This window comes from Aedes albopictus, chromosome 3 (assembly GCF_035046485.1).
Source record: "Aedes albopictus strain Foshan chromosome 3, AalbF5, whole genome shotgun sequence".
Lineage (NCBI taxonomy): Eukaryota > Metazoa > Arthropoda > Insecta > Diptera > Culicidae > Aedes > Aedes albopictus.
Genome location: NC_085138.1, coordinates 110,392,862 through 110,416,100, shown reverse-complemented (window position 1 = coordinate 110,416,100; position 23,239 = coordinate 110,392,862). Strand labels below are relative to the sequence as shown.

The window sequence follows — 23,239 nt, the reverse complement described above, 5'->3', positions numbered from 1 at the left end:
CTAAGGCAGGTTTTCAATTGATCATACTTTTTCAACAATTTCCGAGCCTTCGGCAGCGTTTCCGGTGGTTCCTTCAGTACGTACTGTCGAACTCCCATGATGTAGTTGAGAAAATACGTGGGCCAATGCACGTGCGACATGTCGAAGTAGAACTTTTCCCGGTCGTCCTCCGACAGGCGGCTGTACATGGCCCGCATGTTGTCGTTCTTGAAGATCCAAACCTTGGTGGTGTAGTACTGCAGCACTTCCAGGCCTTGCGATATCCGTTTCTGGATTTTGATCATGCTGTGGGCGATAGGCGGGTAAAACGAAAAACAAAGCTGTGAAATGCTGAACAAATAATTATATATCACGGTGTTACACGGAGAGAAAAAACTTCTTATGTGATCTATTTGGGGCTGTAAGATTGTGGAAGCCCGGGGCCGTAGCGGATGTGGAGGCCTCGCGGGACTACAAACAGCGATGAGCAAAAAAAAATTTTCTTCGTTTTAGAACAGCATTTGTGCAACGTGAACAATTAATTTAATGTATATAGCAATCAAAAAAAGGTTTTTGTGGGGGCCCGGGCCAATCGATCACATTGAAGTTCATTTTTCGTTGTTGTAACGCAGTGGAATTTACTGTTCAAACGTTACAATGGTTTCTTCCGTAGTACGATCAGCAGGAAATCGATCAGATAGGCAGGCAGGTAGTGGAACAGGATCACGCACAACGTGTGATAGTAGTAGTTGGACTTAATGGACCCATCCGGATACCACAACGCAAAACAGAGCGGGTTATCGTAGAACTTTTTCCTTCCAGTTTCAAGTGCTTCACCCCAAGTCAGTGGATTTACATTAGCTCCCGAAACGTTACAGTACATGATGTCCCGATCGTTCTGGTTGTTCACCCGATCCGCAGCAAAGGCGATGATCGCATTCATTGTGATATCTACGGGCATCAGATCCGTTTCGTAGTCCGGATTACAGTGCATACTGCGGATGATGCCACGACCGCCACCGATCATCAGACCCGTAGGACCATTGGTTCCTTCTATCCATCCGGGCAGGGGTTCTTTCCAGGCGGCCACCACTATTGTGGGACGAGCGATCGCGATCGGAAAACGATCTCGGTAGCTGTAGACTAGACCCTCGGTCAGGGCTTTCGTGTACGCATAGGTGTTGGGCAAGTTGTTGAGTAGACTGAAACGAAATAGATTGAAAATGTTGAATATGTATTTATTGTGTAAGGTCAATCGAAGGCGTAGCCTAATAAACAGCGGTTGCTGAAAATACGGGTTAGGAACAACACGTTCAAAGACAAAACATCTAATGCCAAAACGTCGAAAGGACAAAACGACGAAAAGTGTAAGAATGGATGCCCTTTAAAAGAATAAAGAACGCATTATTTATTTGCTTAGATTACTCAGTAAAAATCTGAAAATATCGACGCATTTTATATTATTTATGTATATTTACGTGAAAATTAGTAGATTTAGCTGAAAAAAGTTGAATATTGTCCAATTTTGAAAAATATTCGTCACATGTTGGCGTCATGCTTATTGGTTTGATTTTTTAGGGCTTACCGTGTAGCAAAAATGAAGTTGTTACGTTTAAAATTGACTTAGTTATAGCAACATGTGCCCAAAATAGGTCCCCCTGCCCAAATGGTCCCAGACCAGACGTAGAGTGAATTCGAGCTGCAAATAATCAGGTTTTGCTAGATTAAACCTTGAGTTAAACTATTACCAAATACCAATTCTGTGAATTTTCTGGATTACCTAAAAATCCTGGCTGTCGAGTCGATAAGGAGAGCGTCCAACATAGCTCTGGTCCTCACAAGTTTCTATTTCATGCTTTCACGGGGGTCAAGAGATGACAAAGTCCACCAGCTAAGAGTTGTGTGCAGCCTGGGCACTGTTGTCCTTCTCTGACTTCAGCTAGATTGAGGAGGTACGACCCGAGCGTCTGTTCACCAAGAAGGTGCGGCTCAAACAGCGTCTGCTATGGCATCCAACGGCTGAGAAAGAAACGATGAATCACGCCCAGCTAGATCCAAGGTGGTAGCCACATCAGCGTGGTCGTCCCAGTATTGGTTGGGACGTTAAACAGAACTGGCACGATGGCCCTCCGGCGAGTGTTGGCGTAGGCCCAATAAGCCACCCCGTAAAAATCCCCATTGCGAATAACATAGGAGAAAATACGACTCGATACAATCGGCAAAGGTCCACGCGACGAAATAAGGACTACGATTGGAAAATTGGAACATGGAATTTCAAGTCACTCGGTTTTGTAGGATGTGACAGGATAATCTACGACGAACTACATCCCCGCAACTTCGACATCGTGGCGTTGCAGGAACTTTGTTGGACTGGACAGAAAGTGTGGAAAAGCGGGCATCGAGCGGCTATCTTCTACCAAACTGTGTGTGATCGGGTGGCAGCCGATCAACGCAAGGATGTGCATGTTAAAAGTTAAGGACCGTTTCTTCAACTACAGCATCATCAACGTCCACTGCCCACAGAATCTATAACAAAAGGTCGAAAGACATAAGGTCAAAGGACAAAAGGTCGAACGACAGACGGTCGAATGGACAAAACGTCGAAGGGACAAAAGGTCGAATGGGACAAAAGGTCAAATGGGACAAAAGGTCGAATGGACAAAAGGTCGAATAGGAGAAAAGGTTAAACAGACAAAAGACAAACTTAAAGACATGAAAAAGTGATCAGAATGTGACAGAAAAACGACAATTACATAAAACTCCGATGAAAATAATAGCACCACTGAATCAGAAAAAAATTTCTACAACTTCATAAAAAACATTATTGAAAGATAGGAAAGTGTCTACTTTAACTTGCAATAGCTCATATGCTCCAACTTATTACCGCATTGCAATTAAAAATAGGTGCCCATAAACGATAGAAAATAATGTTATTCAATAAAGTAAATAAATGTGGAATACAATATTCCTTGAAAGAACAGCCTATGGGTAGAAGAAAGATGAATCATAGATGGAAATATGGGGCATCCCTATCGCAACGCTTCGCACGAATTGGAGAGAGAAGTGGAGAATAAGAAGTGTAGATTGACAGCGCCATTCGAGTTGCGCTTTGCGAATAGTAAACATGTTCTGACGAGTAGAGAAATAAAGTAGTTGATATTTAATATTCCCGATCATTTTATTTCGTACCGCTTCCGTCCACCACAGTTGGTGACCCCGACGTGATTCGTAAAGTTATCGCGAGTTCGCAAAGTTCCGTAAACAATCGAGTTCGGTTTCCGGTTACACAACCTATCGTTCCGCCGGTTCGTCGTCATGACAGAAAACGGAAATCAAAACATCGCGCAACAAGCCGCCAGTGTGTCCGTCAAGCTTCCAGAATTCTGGAAGACGGACCCAGAAATGTGGTTCGCACAGGCGGAAGCACAATTCGTTCTTGCGAATGTTACCAAGGACGAAACAAAATTCTACCACATTGTGGCAAAGGTCGACCAATCGGTGATATGCCATGTCGCCGACTTGGTGTCAGCCCCACCACAGCAGGACAAGTACAAAGCGGTCAAGGATCGTCTGATCGCTCGATTTGCTCTTTCACCACAATCACGACTGGAACGGTTGCTCGGTTCCTTCGATCTTGGTGACATGCGCCCTACGCATCTTCTGGCCAAGATGCAAGAACTGGCCAACGGCCTGAATGTCACCGACGACCTCCTCAAAATGCTCTTTTTGCAACGAATGCCGGCTCACATTCGGCCGATATTGACCATCAGCGACGGAACGTTGGTCAAGTTGGCGGAAATGGCCGACAAAATGGTGGAATCGCCACAAGCATCTGCAGTGTCTACCACGCCAACCATCGACGAGCAAATGGAGAAAGTGAAGGAGCAATTGGAGGTGCTTAGTGCAGAGTTCCGTCGGCTAAAAGCCGGCCCACCAACCGGATCCAGTGGTCGCCGCAGTCGTTCATCCTCACGTTCCAGAACCGGAACGGAAATGTGCTGGTATCATCGTAAGTTCGGGCAAAATGCCGAACGGTGCAAGGAGCCATGCAATTACACGCCAAAAAACTAGATCCCAACTCACCTGAGTCGGCTGAGGTGGGTGGCGTGTTTTCAAGCCGACGACTAAAAATCTTCGATAAGACAAGTGGCATTTGCTTCCTGATTGACACCGGCTCCGATGTCTCAATTGTTCCAGCTTCGAGGCAGGACAAACTCTCTGCGCCAATCCCGTTCGTGCTTCATGCTGCTAACGGTTCGGAGATAAAAACGTTTTCAACGAAGTTCATAACTACCGATCTCGGACTCAGAAGACGCTTTACGTGGAACTTTCTGGTTTCTGACGTCAGCCATGCTATCATAGGAGCTGATTTCTTAGCTCACTTCGGGCTGCTCATCGACATGAAAAACAGAAGCCTTATCGACGTCAAAACAAACTTGCAGTCTTCCGGAGAACTGATCATCGCTGATGTACACACTATCACCACCGTCAGCTGTAATCACCCGTTTCACGAACTTCTGAAGCAGTACCGAGAAATCACGCTCCCATCCACGATGCAAGCGGCGACGCAACATGACGTCACTCATCATATTGTTACCAAAGGACCTCCAGTTTCATCGAAGGCTAGAAGAATGCATCCAGACAAACTCAAGGCTGCAAAGGAAGAATTCGCCCTCATGACCGAGCTCGGAATTTGCCGTCCGTCCAGCAGTAGCTGGGCTAGTCCGCTCCACTGCGTGATGAAGAAGAATGGACAATTTCGATTCGTGGGAGACTACCGCGGATTGAACAAAGCTACCGTTCCTGATCGCTACCCGGTACCACATGTACATGACATCCTGAATTCACTGCAAGGTAAGAAAGTGTTTACTACCTTAGACTTAGAGCGAGCCTACCATCAAATTCCGATAGAAGAGGGTGACATTCCCAAAACGGCGGTCATTACTCCTTTCGGTCTTTACGAATTCACCAGAATGCAGTTTGGCTTATGCAACGCGAGCCAGACTTTTCAACGTTTTATGAATAAAATATTGGGAGACCTCGACTTCGTAGTGACGTTCATTGACGACGTTTGCATCGCTTCAGAATCTGAAGAGGAACACAAAGAACATGTCCGAATTGTCTTTGATCGACTGAAGCAGAACGGCCTGGTGATAAATGTAGCAAAGTGTAAGTTCGCTCAACCCGAGGTGGAGTTTCTTGGCTACTTGGTGAATAGCACCGGCATTAAACCGCTGCCGTCAAGAGTCCGGGCAATCACCGAGTACGTACGCCCATCGACTGTCAAAGAGCTTCGCAGATTCCTGGCACTGGTTAACGTCTACAAGAGATTCATTCCCAAAGCGGTAGACATGCAGTTGGATTTACGCAGGATGATTCCAGACAATCGCAAGAATGACAACCGAATGTTATCGTGGGATGATTCGACAACAGCTGCTTTTGAACGCTGCAAGAACTCTCTTGCCGAAACCGCATTGTTGTACTATCCAGACTCAACGAGGCAGTTAGCTCTAATGATCGACGCATCGAACACTGCTGCCGGTGCGGTTCTGCAGCAATTTTCTGGATCGTCTTGGCAGCCACTTGGATTTTACTCTGAGAAGTTTTCGGATTCACAGAAGAATTACTCGACATTTGGACGTGAATTGACGGCTATGAAAATGGCAGTCAAGTATTTCCGATATTTCTTGGAGGGACGGAAGTTCGTTATTTTCACCGACCATAAGCCTCTTACATACGCCATGACTACGAACTCATCTAGCAGGCTACCCCACGAAGAACGTTATTTGAAGTACATCTCACAGTTCACCACCGACATCCGCCACATAAATGGTAGCGAAAACACCGTTGCTGATGCTCTTTCCCGTGTGGATGCTTTAGCCGGCATCGATCTTTCAGCGATAGCGGAAGACCAAGCAACTGACGAGCAGTTGAAAGCCCTGATGAAGTCATCGGTTCTCAAGATAGAACCAATTCGAATTCCCAACGTGTCTCGACCAGTGTATTGTGATGTATCCTTGAAGAATCGTATTCGTCCTTTCGTTCCAGAGAAGCATCGCGCAGCCATAATGCAGCATTTTCATGGCCTGGCTCATCCTGGGACAAAAGCTACACGTAAGTTAATCTGCGACAGGTTTATATGGGCGTCTATGAACCGAGACATAAACAGATTTGTCCAAGCGTGTGTTGATTGCCAACTATCGAAAATAAATCGTCATACGACTTCAGCGTTGGCCCCATTCGACCCTCCAAAATCCAGATTTCGACACATACATATTGATCTCGTTGGACCCTTGCCGCTTTCGAATGGAAATCGATACGTGCTGACTATCATTGATCGTTTTACACGGTGGCCAGAAGCAGTACCGTTATCGGATATGACAGCTCCTACTGTGGCCAGGGCATTAACTTCATGTTGGATATCGCGATTCGGCTCTCCTGAAACCATTACATCGGACCAGGGACGACAATTCGAGTCGGATTTGTTTCGTGAATTGGTTTACATCCTGGGATCTCATCATATTCATACGACTGCTTACCACCCTCAAGCCAACGGATTGGTGGAACGTTTTCATCGTACTTTGAAGGCGGCTTTGATGTGCAAAAAGGGAAATCAGTGGAGCGAGGAGCTACCATTGGTATTGCTCGGGTTGAGAAGTGCATATCGAGAGGATTTGAAATGCTCTACTGCTGACCTGGTTTACGGACAACCGTTACGCCTGCCTGGGGAGTTCTTCGATCCACCGGCTTCGAATGTTGATCGAACGGATTTCGCAAAATCACTGCATCAACATTTTTCCAGCATGCGGGCACCGGAAACTCGTCATCACTCCAAGCCATCTGTCTTCAAGCACAGTGCACTGAGAGATTGCAGTCATGTATTTGTTCGTATTGATTCAGTTCGACGATCTCTGCAGCAACCCTACGAAGGTCCCTATCAAGTGGTAAGCCGCAACGATAAGCATTTCGAAGTCATCATCTCTGGAAAGAAGCAAATTATTTCAATAGACAGAGTCAAGCCAGCGTTTATGTGTAATCATCAAATCGGAGATCATCCAGAAGACGACACCCGAACGACAGTTACCCCATCTGGTCATCGTGTCCGATTTTTGGTGTAACTGGGGGGGCCCCTATGGGGCATCCCTATCGCAACGCTTCGCACGAATTGGAGAGAGAAGTGGAGAATAAGAAGTGTAGATTGACAGCGCCATTCGAGTTGCGCTTTGCGAATAGTAAACATGTTCTGACGAGTAGAGAAATAAAGTAGTTGATATTTAATATTCCCGATCATTTTATTTCGTACCGCTTCCGTCCACCACAGAAATATTGTGATTTGACCCTCCAATCATTACAGCGATTTGATTGAACCAAACAGTCTATGAATTAGAGAAGGACAAACCTCTGGGTATTAATGAGCAAACAAAATGAAATTATTGTCGTATACAGAGTAATTGGTAGGAATTACCTACCAATCCAAGACGGGTTGATCACTAAACACAAATAATCAATGAATATTTCTGCAGTATAGTTAGGAAGAACAGCTTTTGAATAAAAGAAGGCAAAAATATAAGTACCTAAAGAGTCAACATATCTTGAAAGAACAGCCCATAAATTTAAGAAGGAAGAATTCCTGAACAACAGGATCAAACTAAATTGCCAGTAAATACCACATTAACATAATTTGAAAGAACAGCCTGTAAACAAAAGAAGGAAAAATTTCCCATAGAAATGTTAGTGGCTGAAATGTATATGATTTCTATAACAACATAATAATGTTTCTCTCAATGAGCGGCAATAAAGGCTCATCAAAAATATTGTCGTTTAAGCGTAACACACAAGCTGGTGACTTGGTCAACTAGATTTGTTATTCATTCGACCTTTTGTCCATTCGACCATTTGTCCCATTCGACCTTTTGTCCATTCGACCTTTTGTCCCATTCGACCTATTGGTCTTTCGACCTTCTGTCCTAAAGCCCTGCCCACACAAAGGGAGACCTGATGACGAGAAAGAAGCGTTCTACGCGCAGTTAGAGCAAACATACGATGGTTGATCGCCGCGTGACGTGAAAATCGTTGTAGGCGACATGAACGCGCAGGTAGGAAGGGAGGAAATGTACAGACCGGTGATCGGGCGAAACAGCTTGCACACCGTAGCGAATGATAACGGCCAGCGATGCGTAAACTTTGCAGCCTCCCGTGGTATGGTAGTCCGAAGCACCTTCTTCCCCCGCAAAGATATCCACAAAGCCACCTGGAGATCACCCGACCATCAAACAGAAAACCAAATTGATCACGTTCTAATCGACGGTAAATTCTTCTCGGATATAACCAATGTCCGCACATACCGCAGTGCGTATATAGATTCCGATCACTACTTAGTCGCTGTTGTATGTATGCGCTCAAAACTTTCGACAGGTATCACCACGCGTCGAAGCCTAACGCCGCGGATCAACATCGAGCAGCTGCATAACGTAGAAGTGGCTCAAAACTACGCGCAGCAGTTAGCAGTGGCCACCAATGGAAGAGCAGCTTGGCGCAGCTACACTTGAAGATGGCTGGAGGGACATCCGATTCGCCATAGGTAGTACTTTTGCTGCAGCACTAGGTTTCGCGACTCCGAATCACAGAAACGACTGGTACGACGGCGATTGTGAACAGTTGGAAAACGAGAAGAATGCAGCATGGGCGAGAATGCTGCAACACCGTACGAGAGCGAATGGGGCACGTTATAGACAGGCATGGAACAGGCAGAACTCAGTCTTCTGGAGGAAGAAGCGCCAGCAGGAAGAACGAGATCGCGAAGCGATGGGAGAGCTGTACCGCGCCAAGGACACACGAAAGTTCTACGAGAAGCGGAACCGCTCGCGCAGAGGCTTTGTACCACAAGCCGACATGTGCCGAGATAATCACGGGAATATTCTCACGAGCGAGCGTGAGGTGGTCGAGAGGTGGCGGCAGCATTACGATGAGCACCTCAATGGCGACGTTGCAAGTACCGAAGGTGGCGTGGTAACAGATCTAGGAGTATGTGCACAGGAAGAAAGACTTCCGGCCCCTGATCTCCAAGAGATTGAGGAGGAGGTTGGCCGGTTGAAAAACAACAAAGCCGCTGGAGCAGATCAACTACCAAGCGAGCTTCTAAAATACGGTGGAGAAGCACTGGTGAGAGCACTACACTGGGTCATTTCCAAGATTTGGGATAAGGAAGTATTACCAGAGGAATGGATGGAAGGTATCGTGTGTCCCATCTACAAAAAGGGCGACAAGTTGGATTGCGGGAACTACCACGCGATCACACTACTGAGCGGTGCCTACAAGATACTCTCTCAAATTTTATGCCGCCGTCTATCACCGATTGCAAGAGAGTTCGTGGGGCAATATCAGGCTGGATTTATGGGTGAACGCGCTACAACGAACCAGATGTTCGCCATCCGCCAGGTGTGGCAGAAATGCCGCGAATACAACGTGCCCACACATCACTTGTTCATGGATTTCAAATCGACGTATGATACAATCGATCGAGAACAGCTATGGCAGATTATGCACGAATACGGATTCCCGGATAAACTGATACGATTGATCAAGGCGACGATGGATCGAGTGATGTACGTAGCTCGAGTAACAGGGACACTCTCGAGTCCATTCGAATCCCGCAAAGGGTTACGACAAGGTGATGGTCTTTCATGCTTGCTGTTCAACAATGCTCTAGAGGGTGTAATAAGGAGAGCAGGAATAAACACGAGTAAAACGATTTTTACGAAGTCCGTTCAGCTTTTTGGTTTCGCTGATGGTATAGATATTAGAGTTCGCAAATTTGAGACGATGGCGGAAACGTACATCCGACTAAAGAATGTAGCCAGGCGAATCGGATTAGTCATTATGGTGTCAAAGACAAAGTACATGATGGCAAAGCGGTCCAGGGAAGAATCACCGCGCCTGCCATCCCAAATTTCTATTGACGGTGATGAAATTGAGGCGGTTGAAGAATTCGTGTACTTGGGCTCATTATTAAGAATGGTAGGCTCCCCAAGCTTCATTTATTGGTTCTATGTGTAGCTTCGATTTTCTGATCAATCACGGAGTACCAGCTGCGATGTGTACGGTTATCCTTGATTTGCTTCTGCTACTAATCGTTTTGATAGGCGGAAGAATGGCGACTCAGTGTAATCATCTATCTATAAGGTACACTGGGGCAAGTTGAAACGGGTGGGGTAAGATGAAACAGCGGGTCAACATGATGTTTTTAACCCATATCCGCCCAGTGTTCTATTAATAGGACAGTCCTTTTGATATGAATATCTCCAGAAATATGCAAAATTTTAGAATGCTTTCTTCAGAGAAGATTCTCTCCAAACCCATATCTTGGTCATAGTGGACAATTTAGTTTATGACAGGTTCACTAGGTGGCGTAAACGATGCTGCAAAGATTACATATTGTCTGCTGTTTCGGATACTATGCAATATGGGTATCTATCGATCGGGCTTCATAAATAGAACTCAAAAATGAATATCCGACGCCATTTTGACATCAAAGATGGAGGACCATATCCAAGATGGTGGGCCATATTCAAGATGGCGGACCATATCCAAGATGGCGGCCATGGAATGGTAGTTTGATCTATAATACCATGCTATATGGGTATCTATCGATCGGGCTTGATGAGTAGAAGTCAAAAATCGATATATAACGCCATTTTGAAATCCAAGATGGCGGACCATATCCAAGTTGGCGACCATGGAATGAGAGTTTGAGCTATGATACCATGCAATATCGGTATCTATCGATCGGGCTTCATGAGAAGAAGTCAAAAATCGATATTTTACGCCATTTTGAAATCCAAGACGGCGGACCATATCCAAGATTGCGGTCACAGTATGGTAATTTTAGCTATGATACCATGCAATATGGGTATCTAACGATCGGGCTTTATGAGAAAAAAGGTAGAGGGTCAGGGTAGATGGTAGGTGAGTGGGTAGAGTAAACCGTGGAGCAGACGGTCTGGTAGAGGGTTCGGGTGAAGGATAGAGTAGAGGGAGTGGAGTAGAAGGTTAGGGTAGAGGATAGGGTAGACGGTAGGGAGGAGGGTACGATAGAGAGTAGGGTTGAGGGTAGGAAAAAGGTCAGGGTAGAGAGTAGGGCAGACGGTACGATTAAGTAAAATATAAACTAGAGGGTATGGTAAAGGATAGGGCAGTGGTTATTGTAGAGTATAGGGTAGAGGGTAGGGTAGATAGTAGGGTTGAAGGTTATGATAGAGCGTAGGACAGAGGGTTGGAATAGAGGGCAAAGAAGAAAGTAAGGCTTGAGAATAGGATGAAGAATTGAGATGAGATTAAATGAGATGAGGTTTTTATTTCCGGGATTCTTTCAGATATTGCCTAAGAGATTGCTATACGGATTGCTTCGGAGTTCTCGTCAGGGATTTTTGCAGGGGTTGCTTTGGAAAATCCGGAAAGGATTCTTTTAGTAATTCTTTTCTGTATTCTTTCAGGGATTTGTGCTGAAATTCCTTCAAAGATTCCTTCCAGGGAATCCTCCTGAAAAAAAATGGAAAATTTAGATTTCTTTCGAGATTTTTTCAGGCAATCCTAAATCATAGAGATATCTTCTATGGTTTTTACAGGAATACCTGCTTCTGACCGGCATTCCTGTCATGATCTCTCTAAGGATTACATCAGGTGTTCTTTACGGGATTTCTTCAGCAATAGCTTCAGAGATTTGTGCCAGAATTGCTTTAGAAAATCCTTAAATGATTCTTTCAGAAACTTTAACCACCATTCTTTCATGGATTTCTGCTGTAATTACTTCACAGATTCATTTTAGTATACTTTTTTTTTTTTCAAATCACCGAACGTACTATGAATCTCAGGAAAATGCATCTGTCAAAATTACCGGAACGTTCGGTGCTTTTTACAAATTTACCGTAAAAATCGCAGATCGTTCGGTATGTTTGTTTACGAATGCACTGTCAATATCACTGAACGTACGGTAAATTTCACAAATGATCCGTAAATATTACCGACCGTACGGTAGTTTATCACAAATTCACGGCGATTTTATGCGAGCACAAAAAAACTCAATTTTCATAAAAAGGTCGATCATGGGATTGACCACACGACCTTCTGATCAGGAACCACACTTGCTGCCACTGTACAAGACAGTCTTGCTTGGAGATGATGCGCAAATTCTAATAGAACTGATACTCAAAGCTGCCGGCGTGGCTGTCAAACGCATTGCACAGTAGTACGGTAAAATAATCCCATCACCGATCTGTTCGGTAAAATATTCACAGATCTCCTGTAAATTTGTCTGATTTCACCGGTTCTTCGTTGATTTCTTGAATTTCACCGATTTTCACCTGTAATTTCATCGATTTCGCCGTAATACTGCAGTTTGCTTGTTTACAGACCAGTTTCGGTGATTTTTTCACCGAATACTGTAAATCATTCTAAGTGTGTACGTAATTCTAAATTGTAATTGGTAGATCGAATAAAATTGAGTTTTTGGGTGGTTTATCATTTTTATGTTTCGATGTTACTTTGATAGTGCCCAGAATATCACCATGAAACCCACATATTGTTCACGAATAAAAAATCATGGAGTAGTACAAACATAAGTGGAGAAGCCATGTTGAAATCTAGTTGAAATTTTATAACAAATTATGGAATGATGATGAACCTGGGCGTGTTAGTGGAATACCTGTAAGTAAGAGACATTGAAGACGACCTTGTAGTTGAGGTCGAAATACGTATCTGTCAAAGAATACAAATTAAAAGGAACAGTACTTAACACGATTTTCTTTTTACCATGCAACATTTCTGAAAAGTTTACGTATGGTGCGTACATAAAGAGAGTTTGTGGGGTACTGAAGGAAAAGTTCAATTACTTCATTAGAAATCATTATCTGTGTTAACTTCTACAGTTTTTAACGTTCGGTTATGCTACACATTTTGAGCACTCTTTATTTGATTTTTTTAACCGTTATGTGTCCGACAAATGTTTGGCTTTTTTCTACACCGTGTATTTTGAATGGGTGCTGTAGTCAAAAGTACGTGAAATTTCAAGGATCATGCATTGCATACTTTTAGGCGTTCATCGGGTTATTTTTCTGCCTCAATTTATAAGTCCTTAAGAATAGTGGTTATCATCTCTCTCACTTGTTTAAAGCTGTATTGTATCTATACGGATCAGAATATAACGATAGCGTAGAAGTTGTGCTAAAATAGAATTATCAGATATTGAGGACCTACAATGAAGATTTTTTTGGAACTAAACCATAGACTTCCATTTTTTTGTCAAATCATGCTTATTTTATTGGAACTTGACCTTCGATAACAAATTTAAAGATTCAAATTGTGAGACACCTTGGGCGTTAACGGGTTAATGATGATAAACAGTTTGATTGCCATAATACATAGGGTCTTGTACCATTTGGGCAGGTGTACCTAATTTGGGCACTTGTCGCTATAACTAAGTCAATTTCAAACCGATTGATTTGAGTTTTTGTATAGAGTTAGATACTGTACGTGGCTAACTCTATACAAAAATTCAAATCAATCCGTTTGAAATTGACTTAGTTATAGCGGCAAGTGCCCAAAATAGGTACACCTGCCCAAATGATGCAAGACCCTAGTTTTTTATTCAAACAAACTTTAAGGATATTTTTTAATTTTCATAGAAATTTATTTCAAAACTTCGCGTTTCAACTTGCCCCGGTGTACCTTATGATGCTGATCATCAAGTGAAATCTTCTTCTTCTTCTTTTTTTCTGGCCAACTAGCACCGTTCGGCGCCAGTTGTGTTTTACGTCGGCTGGGTCTAGGAGCTGAGCCTTAAATTCCGACGCCCCAGGGAGACAGCCACCACACCTGAGGACCCTACATATCGAACCCATCAACACATGGGCCGGGACCTACGGCTTTACTTCCTATCCGAGGGAAGACGTGGTCACGGATTTTATGTCTCAGAAAATCCCATCGGCGTCGACGGGAATTGAACCCCGACCGACTGGGGTGAGAGGCAACCACGCTTACCACTACACCACCGACGCCGACAAAAAAGTGAAATAAGTGCTTTGAATTTCTAAAAAATAAACTTTCCGTTATCGTTAACAATGAAATTAACACTGTTCGTGCATTAGCCGATGCTAGGTCATAATGACTTCAATGCACGACTAGGGACAAATTCGAAGAAGAGCGCTCAGGCGTTGATAAGTGACAAACGTAAGATGAAATATTTCATCTGAGAGTTATGCACCTTGACTGGCAGTCGTTTTTCGCTTTATTTCATATCCAACAGCTGAACTAATAATAGCAATCAATGTAATTTAAATGCAAACAACTGTAATAGCGATCAATCGATCACTATAATTAAGATGTAATTAATCGCATCGTGTCCCGCCGACCAAAAAGCAAATATTTTCTATAAGTTGGAAAAACTACTTTGGCAAATCTAGTTCAACTTCCTGACGCCCAAATGATTCTATCTATTTTATTAATTTTTCTGAAACATTTTTTGGCGTATCTAGTGAAATTTGCTGGCGCTAAAATGATTCTATTTATTTTGTTAATTTTTCTGAAACATTTTTGGCGTATCTAGTGAAATTTGCTGGCACCAAAATGATTCTATCTATTTTATTAATTTTTCTGAAACATTTTTTGGCGTATCTAGTGAAATTTGCTGGCGCTAAAATGATTCTATTTATTTTGTTAATTTTTCTGAAACATTTTTGACGTATCTAGTGAAATTTGCTGGCACCAAAATGATTCTATCTATTTTATTCATTTTTCTGAAACATTTTTTGGCGTATCTAGTGAAATTTGCTGGCGCTAAAATGATTCTATTTATTTTGTTAATTTTTCTGAAACATTTTTGGCGTATCTAGTGAAATTTGCTGGCACCAAAATGATTCTATCTATTTTATTAATTTTTCTGAAACATTTTTTGGCGTATCTAGTGCAATTTAAACGGAAATTTAGAGTTAGGGGGGTCAAGTGCCCCCCCTTGCCCCCCTTTGCCTCCGCCAATGCAGCCGACCAAAAAGCAAATATTTTCTATAAGTTGGAAAAACTACTTTGGCAAATCTAGTTCAACTTCCTGACGCCCAAATGATTCTATCTATTTTATTAATTTTTCTGGAACATTTTTTGGCGTATCTAGTGAAATTTGCTGGCACCAAAATGATTCTATCTATTTTATTAATTTTTCTGAAACATTTTTTGGCGTATCTAGTGAAATTTGCTGGCGCTAAAATGATTCTATTTATTTTGTTAATTTTTCTGAAACATTTTTGACGTATCTAGTGAAATTTGCTGGCACCAAAATGATTCTATCTATTTTATTCATTTTTCTGAAACATTTTTTGGCGTATCTAGTGAAATTTGCTGGCGCTAAAATGATTCTATTTATTTTGTTAATTTTTCTGAAACATTTTTGGCGTATCTAGTGAAATTTGCTGGCACCAAAATGATTCTATCTATTTTATTAATTTTTCTGAAACATTTTTTGGCGTATCTAGTGAAATTTGCTGGCGCTAAAATGATTCTATTTATTTTGTTAATTTTTCTGAAACATTTTTGACGTATCTAGTGAAATTTGCTGGCACCAAAATGATTCTATCTATTTTATTCATTTTTCTGAAACATTTTTTGGCGTATCTAGTGAAATTTGCTGGCGCTAAAATGATTCTATTTATTTTGTTAATTTTTCTGAAACATTTTTGGCGTATCTAGTGAAATTTGCTGGCACCAAAATGATTCTATCTATTTTATTAATTTTTCTGAAACATTTTTTGGCGTATCTAGTGAAATTTGCTGGCGCTAAAATGATTCTATTTATTTTGTTAATTTTTCTGAAACATTTTTGACGTATCTAGTGAAATTTGCTGGCACCAAAATGATTCTATCTATTTTATTCATTTTTCTGAAACATTTTTTGGCGTATCTAGTGAAATTTGCTGGCGCTAAAATGATTCTATTTATTTTGTTAATTTTTCTGAAACATTTTTGGCGTATCTAGTGAAATTTGCTGGCACCAAAATGATTCTATCTATTTTATTAATTTTTCTGAAACATTTTTTGGCGTATCTAGTGCAATTTAAACGGAAATTTAGAGTTAGGGGGGTCAAGTGCCCCCCCTTGCCCCCCTTTGCCTCCGCCAATGCAGCCGACCAAAAAGCAAATATTTTCTATAAGTTGGAAAAACTACTTTGGCAAATCTAGTTCAACTTCCTGACGCCCAAATGATTCTATCTATTTTATTAATTTTTCTGGAACATTTTTTGGCGTATCTAGTGAAATTTGCTGGCGCTAAAATGATTCTATTTATTTTGTTAATTTTTCTGAAACATTTTTGACGTATCTAGTGAAATTTGCTGGCACCAAAATGATTCTATCTATTTTATTAATTTTTCTGAAACATTTTTTGGCGTATCTAGTGAAATTTGCTGGCGCTAAAATGATTCTATTTATTTTGTTAATTTTTCTGAAACATTTTTGACGTATCTAGTGAAATTTGCTGGCACCAAAATGATTCTATCTATTTTATTCATTTTTCTGAAACATTTTTTGGCGTATCTAGTGAAATTTGCTGGCGCTAAAATGATTCTATTTATTTTGTTAATTTTTCTGAAACATTTTTGGCGTATCTAGTGAAATTTGCTGGCACCAAAATGATTCTATCTATTTTATTCATTTTTCTGAAACATTTTTTGGCGTATCTAGTGAAATTTGCTGGCGCTAAAATGATTCTATTTATTTTGTTAATTTTTCTGAAACATTTTTGACGTATCTAGTGAAATTTGCTGGCACCAAAATGATTCTATCTATTTTATTCATTTTTCTGAAACATTTTTTGGCGTATCTAGTGAAATTTGCTGGCGCTAAAATGATTCTATTTATTTTGTTAATTTTTCTGAAACATTTTTGGCGTATCTAGTGAAATTTGCTGGCACCAAAATGATTCTATCTATTTTATTAATTTTTCTGAAACATTTTTTGGCGTATCTAGTGAAATTTGCTGGCGCTAAAATGATTCTATTTATTTTGTTAATTTTTCTGAAACATTTTTGGCGTATCTAGTGAAATTTGCTGGCACCAAAATGATTCTATCTATTTTATTAATTTTTCTGAAACATTTTTTGGCGTATCTAGTGAAATTTGCTGGCGCTAAAATGATTCTATTTATTTTGTTAATTTTTCTGAAACATTTTTGACGTATCTAGTGAAATTTGCTGGCACCAAAATGATTCTATCTATTTTATTCATTTTTCTGAAACATTTTTTGGCGTATCTAGTGAAATTTGCTGGCGCTAAAATGATTCTATTTATTTTGTTAATTTTTCTGAAACATTTTTGACGTATCTAGTGAAATTTGCTGGCACCAAAATGATTCTATCTATTTTATTCATTTTTCTGAAACATTTTTTGGCGTATCTAGTGAAATTTGCTGGCACCAAAATGATTCTATCTATTTTATTAATTTTTCTGAAACATTTTTTGGCGTATCTAGTGAAATTTGCTGGCGCTAAAATGATTCTATTTATTTTGTTAATTTTTCTGAAACATTTTTGACGTATCTAGTGAAATTTGCTGGCACCAAAATGATTCTATCTATTTTATTCATTTTTCTGAAACATTTTTTGGCGTATCTAGTGAAATTTGCTGGCGCTAAAATGATTCTATTTATTTTGTTAATTTTTCTGAAACATTTTTGGCGTATCTAGTGAAATTTGCTGGCACCAAAATGATTCTATCTATTTTATTCATTTTTCTGAAACATTTTTTGGCGTATCTAGTGAAATTTGCTGGCGCTAAAATGATTCTATTTATTTTATTAATTTTTCTGAAACATTTTTTGGCGTATCTAGTGAAATTTGCTGGCACCAAAATGATTCTATCTATTTTATTAATTTTTCTGAAACATTTTTTGGCGTATCTAGTGAAATTTGCTGGCGCTAAAATGATTCTATTTATTTTGTTAATTTTTCTGAAACATTTTTGACGTATCTAGTGAAATTTGCTGGCACCAAAATGATTCTATCTATTTTATTCATTTTTCTGAAACATTTTTTGGCGTATCTAGTGAAATTTGCTGGCGCTAAAATGATTCTATTTATTTTGTTAATTTTTCTGAAACATTTTTGACGTATCTAGTGAAATTTGCTGGCACCAAAATGATTCTATCTATTTTATTCATTTTTCTGAAACATTTTTTGGCGTATCTAGTGAAATTTGCTGGCACCAAAATGATTCTATCTATTTTATTAATTTTTCTGAAACATTTTTTGGCGTATCTAGTGAAATTTGCTGGCGCTAAAATGATTCTATTTATTTTGTTAATTTTTCTGAAACATTTTTGACGTATCTAGTGAAATTTGCTGGCACCAAAATGATTCTATCTATTTTATTCATTTTTCTGAAACATTTTTTGGCGTATCTAGTGAAATTTGCTGGCGCTAAAATGATTCTATTTATTTTGTTAATTTTTCTGAAACATTTTTGGCGTATCTAGTGAAATTTGCTGGCACCAAAATGATTCTATCTATTTTATTCATTTTTCTGAAACATTTTTTGGCGTATCTAGTGAAATTTGCTGGCGCTAAAATGATTCTATTTATTTTGTTGATTTTTCTGAAACATTTTTGGCGTATCTAGTGAAATTTGCTGGCACCAAAATGATTCTATCTATTTTATTAATTTTTCTGAAACATTTTTTGGCGTATCTAGTGAAATTTGCTGGCGCTAAAATGATTCTATTTATTTTGTTAATTTTTCTGAAACATTTTTGACGTATCTAGTGAAATTTGCTGGCACCAAAATGATTCTATCTATTTTATTCATTTTTCTGAAACATTTTTTGGCGTATCTAGTGAAATTTGCTGGCGCTAAAATGATTCTATTTATTTTGTTAATTTTTCTGAAACATTTTTGGCGTATCTAGTGAAATTTGCTGGCACCAAAATGATTCTATCTATTTTATTCATTTTTCTGAAACATTTTTTGGCGTATCTAGTGAAATTTGCTGGCGCTAAAATGATTCTATTTATTTTGTTAATTTTTCTGAAACATTTTTGGCGTATCTAGTGAAATTTGCTGGCACCAAAATGATTCTATCTATTTTATTAATTTTTCTGAAACATTTTTTGGCGTATCTAGTGAAATTTGCTGGCGCTAAAATGATTCTATTTAATTTGTTAATTTTTCTGAAACATTTTTGGCGTATCTAGTGAAATTTGCTGGCACCAAAATGATTCTATCTATTTTATTAATTTTTCTGAAACATTTTTTGGCGTATCTAGTGCAATTTAAACGGAAATTTAGAGTTAGGGGGGTCAAGTGCCCCCCCTTGCCCCCCCTTTGCCTCCGCCAATGCAGCCGACCAAAAAGCAAATATTTTCTATAAGTTGGAAAAACTACTTTGGCAAATCTAGTTCAACTTCCTGACGCCCGAATGATTCTATTTATTTTGTTAATTTTTCTGAAACATTTTTGGCGTATCTAGTGAAATTTGCTGGCACCAAAATGATTCTATCTATTTTATTAATTTTTCTGAAACATTTTTTGGCGTATCTAGTGCAATTTAAACGGAAATTTAGAGTTAGGGGGGTCAAGTGCCCCCCCTTGCCCCCCCTTTGCCTCCGCCAATGCAGCCGACCAAAAAGCAAATATTTTCTATAAGTTGGAAAAACTACTTTGGCAAATCTAGTTCAACTTCCTGACGCCCGAATGATTCTATTTATTTTGTTAATTTTTCTGAAACATTTTTGGCGTATCTAGTGAAATTTGCTGGCACCAAAATGATTCTATCTATTTTATTCATTTTTCTGAAACATTTTTTGGCGTATCTAGTGAAATTTGCTGGCGCTAAAATGATTCTATTTATTTTGTTAATTTTTCTGAAACATTTTTGGCGTATCTAGTGAAATTTGCTGGCACCAAAATGATTCTATCTATTTTATTCATTTTTCTGAAACATTTTTTGGCGTATCTAGTGAAATTTGCTGGCGCTAAAATGATTCTATTTATTTTGTTAATTTTTCTGAAACATTTTTGGCGTATCTAGTGAAATTTGCTGGCACCAAAATGATTCTATCTATTTTATTAATTTTTCTGAAACATTTTTTGGCGTATCTAGTGAAATTTGCTGGCGCTAAAATGATTCTATTTAATTTGTTAATTTTTCTGAAACATTTTTGGCGTATCTAGTGAAATTTGCTGGCACCAAAATGATTCTATCTATTTTATTAATTTTTCTGAAACATTTTTTGGCGTATCTAGTGCAATTTAAACGGAAATTTAGAGTTAGGGGGGTCAAGTGCCCCCCCTTGCCCCCCCTTTGCCTCCGCCAATGCAGCCGACCAAAAAGCAAATATTTTCTATAAGTTGGAAAAACTACTTTGGCAAATCTAGTTCAACTTCCTGACGCCCAAATGATTCTATCTATTTTATTAATTTTTCTGAAACATTTTTTGGCGTATCTAGTGAAATTTGCTGGCGCTTAAATGATTCTATTTATTTTGTTAATTTTTCTGAAACATTTTTGGCGTATCTAGTGAAATTTGCTGGCACCAAAATGATTCTATCTATTTTATTCATTTTTCTGAAACATTTTTTGGCGTATCTAGTGAAATTTGCTGGCGCTAAAATGATTCTATTTATTTTGTTAATTTTTCTGAAACATTTTTGACGTATCTAGTGAAATTTGCTGGCACCAAAATGATTCTATCTATTTTATTAATTTTTCTGAAACATTTTTTGGCGTATCTAGTGCAATTTAAACGGAAATTTAGAGTTAGGGGGGTCAAGTGCCCCCCCTTGCCCCCCTTTGCCTCCGCCAATGCAGCCGACCAAAAAGCAAATATTTTCTATAAGTTGGAAAAACTACTTTGGCAAATCTAGTTCAACTTCCTGACGCCCAAATGATTCTATCTATTTTATTAATTTTTCTGAAACATTTTTTGGCGTATCTAGTGAAATTTGCTGGCGCTAAAATGATTCTATTTATTTTGTTAATTTTTCTGAAACATTTTTGGCGTATCTAGTGAAATTTGCTGGCACCAAAATGATTCTATCTATTTTATTAATTTTTCTGAAACATTTTTTGGCGTATCTAGTGAAATTTGCTGGCGCTAAAATGATTCTATTTATTTTGTTAATTTTTCTGAAACATTTTTGACGTATCTAGTGAAATTTGCTGGCACCAAAATGATTCTATCTATTTTATTCATTTTTCTGAAACATTTTTTGGCGTATCTAGTGAAATTTGCTGGCGCTAAAATGATTCTATTTATTTTGTTAATTTTTCTGAAACATTTTTGGCGTATCTAGTGAAATTTGCTGGCACCAAAATGATTCTATCTATTTTATTAATTTTTCTGAAACATTTTTTGGCGTATCTAGTGCAATTTAAACGGAAATTTAGAGTTAGGGGGGTCAAGTGCCCCCCCTTGCCCCCCTTTGCCTCCGCCAATGCAGCCGACCAAAAAGCAAATATTTTCTATAAGTTGGAAAAACTACTTTGGCAAATCTAGTTCAACTTCCTGACGCCCAAATGATTCTATCTATTTTATTAATTTTTCTGGAACATTTTTTGGCGTATCTAGTGAAATTTGCTGGCGCTAAAATGATTCTATTTATTTTGTTAATTTTTCTGAAACATTTTTTGGCGTATCTAGTGAAATTTGCTGGCACCAAAATGATTCTATCTATTTTATTAATTTTTCTGAAACATTTTTTGGCGTATCTAGTGAAATTTGCTGGCGCTAAAATGATTCTATTTATTTTGTTAATTTTTCTGAAACATTTTTGACGTATCTAGTGAAATTTGCTGGCACCAAAATGATTCTATCTATTTTATTCATTTTTCTGAAACATTTTTTGGCGTATCTAGTGAAATTTGCTGGCGCTAAAATGATTCTATTTATTTTGTTAATTTTTCTGAAACATTTTTGACGTATCTAGTGAAATTTGCTGGCACCAAAATGATTCTATCTATTTTATTCATTTTTCTGAAACATTTTTGGCGTATCTAGTGAAATTTGCTGGCACCAAAATGATTCTATCTATTTTATTAATTTTTCTGAAACATTTTTTGGCGTATCTAGTGAAATTTGCTGGCGCTAAAATGATTCTATTTATTTTGTTAATTTTTCTGAAACATTTTTGGCGTATCTAGTGAAATTTGCTGGCACCAAAATGATTCTATCTATTTTATTCATTTTTCTGAAACATTTTTTGGCGTATCTAGTGAAATTTGCTGGCGCTAAAATGATTCTATTTATTTTGTTAATTTTTCTGAAACATTTTTGGCGTATCTAGTGAAATTTGCTGGCACCAAAATGATTCTATCTATTTTATTAATTTTTCTGAAACATTTTTTGGCGTATCTAGTGCAATTTAAACGAAAATTTAGAGTTAGGGGGGTCAAGTGCCCCCCCTTGCCCCCCTTTGCCTCCGCCAATGCAGCCGACCAAAAAGCAAATATTTTCTATAAGTTGGAAAAACTACTTTGGCAAATCTAGTTCAACTTCCTGACGCCCAAATGATTCTATCTATTTTATTAATTTTTCTGGAACATTTTTTGGCGTATCTAGTGAAATTTGCTGGCGCTAAAATGATTCTATTTATTTTGTTAATTTTTCTGAAACATTTTTTGGCGTATCTAGTGAAATTTGCTGGCACCAAAATGATTCTATCTATTTTATTCATTTTTCTGAAACATTTTTGGCGTATCTAGTGAAATTTGCTGGCACCAAAATGATTCTATCTATTTTATTAATTTTTCTGAAACATTTTTTGGCGTATCTAGTGCAATTTAAACGGAAATTTAGAGTTAGGGGGGTCAAGTGCCCCCCCTTGCCCCCCTTTGCCTCCGCCAATGCAGCCGACCAAAAAGCAAATATTTTCTATAAGTTGGAAAAACTACTTTGGCAAATCTAGTTCAACTTCCTGACGCCCAAATGATTCTATCTATTTTATTAATTTTTCTGGAACATTTTTTGGCGTATCTAGTGAAATTTGCTGGCGCTAAAATGATTCTATTTATTTTGTTAATTTTTCTGAAACATTTTTTGGCGTATCTAGTGAAATTTGCTGGCACCAAAATGATTCTATCTATTTTATTCATTTTTCTGAAACATTTTTGGCGTATCTAGTGAAATTTGCTGGCACCAAAATGATTCTATCTATTTTATTAATTTTTCTGAAACATTTTTTGGCGTATCTAGTGCAATTTAAACGGAAATTTAGAGTTAGGGGGGTC

General features: G+C 38.9%; 1 protein-coding gene across 1 annotated transcript in view; it reads right to left on the bottom strand.

The window, feature by feature from the left end:
* The window catches only part of LOC109423421 (putative fatty acyl-CoA reductase CG5065), a 60,730-nt gene that overhangs the window by 529 nt on the left and 36,962 nt on the right, over positions 1-23,239 (bottom strand). The window contains exons 3-4 of the mRNA XM_062858955.1: positions 636-1,181; positions 28-285 (exon numbers count right to left, since the gene is read on the bottom strand). Coding sequence (XP_062714939.1) covers positions 28-285; positions 636-1,181 — 804 coding nt within the window. The remainder of the gene's footprint in view (positions 1-27; positions 286-635; positions 1,182-23,239) is intronic.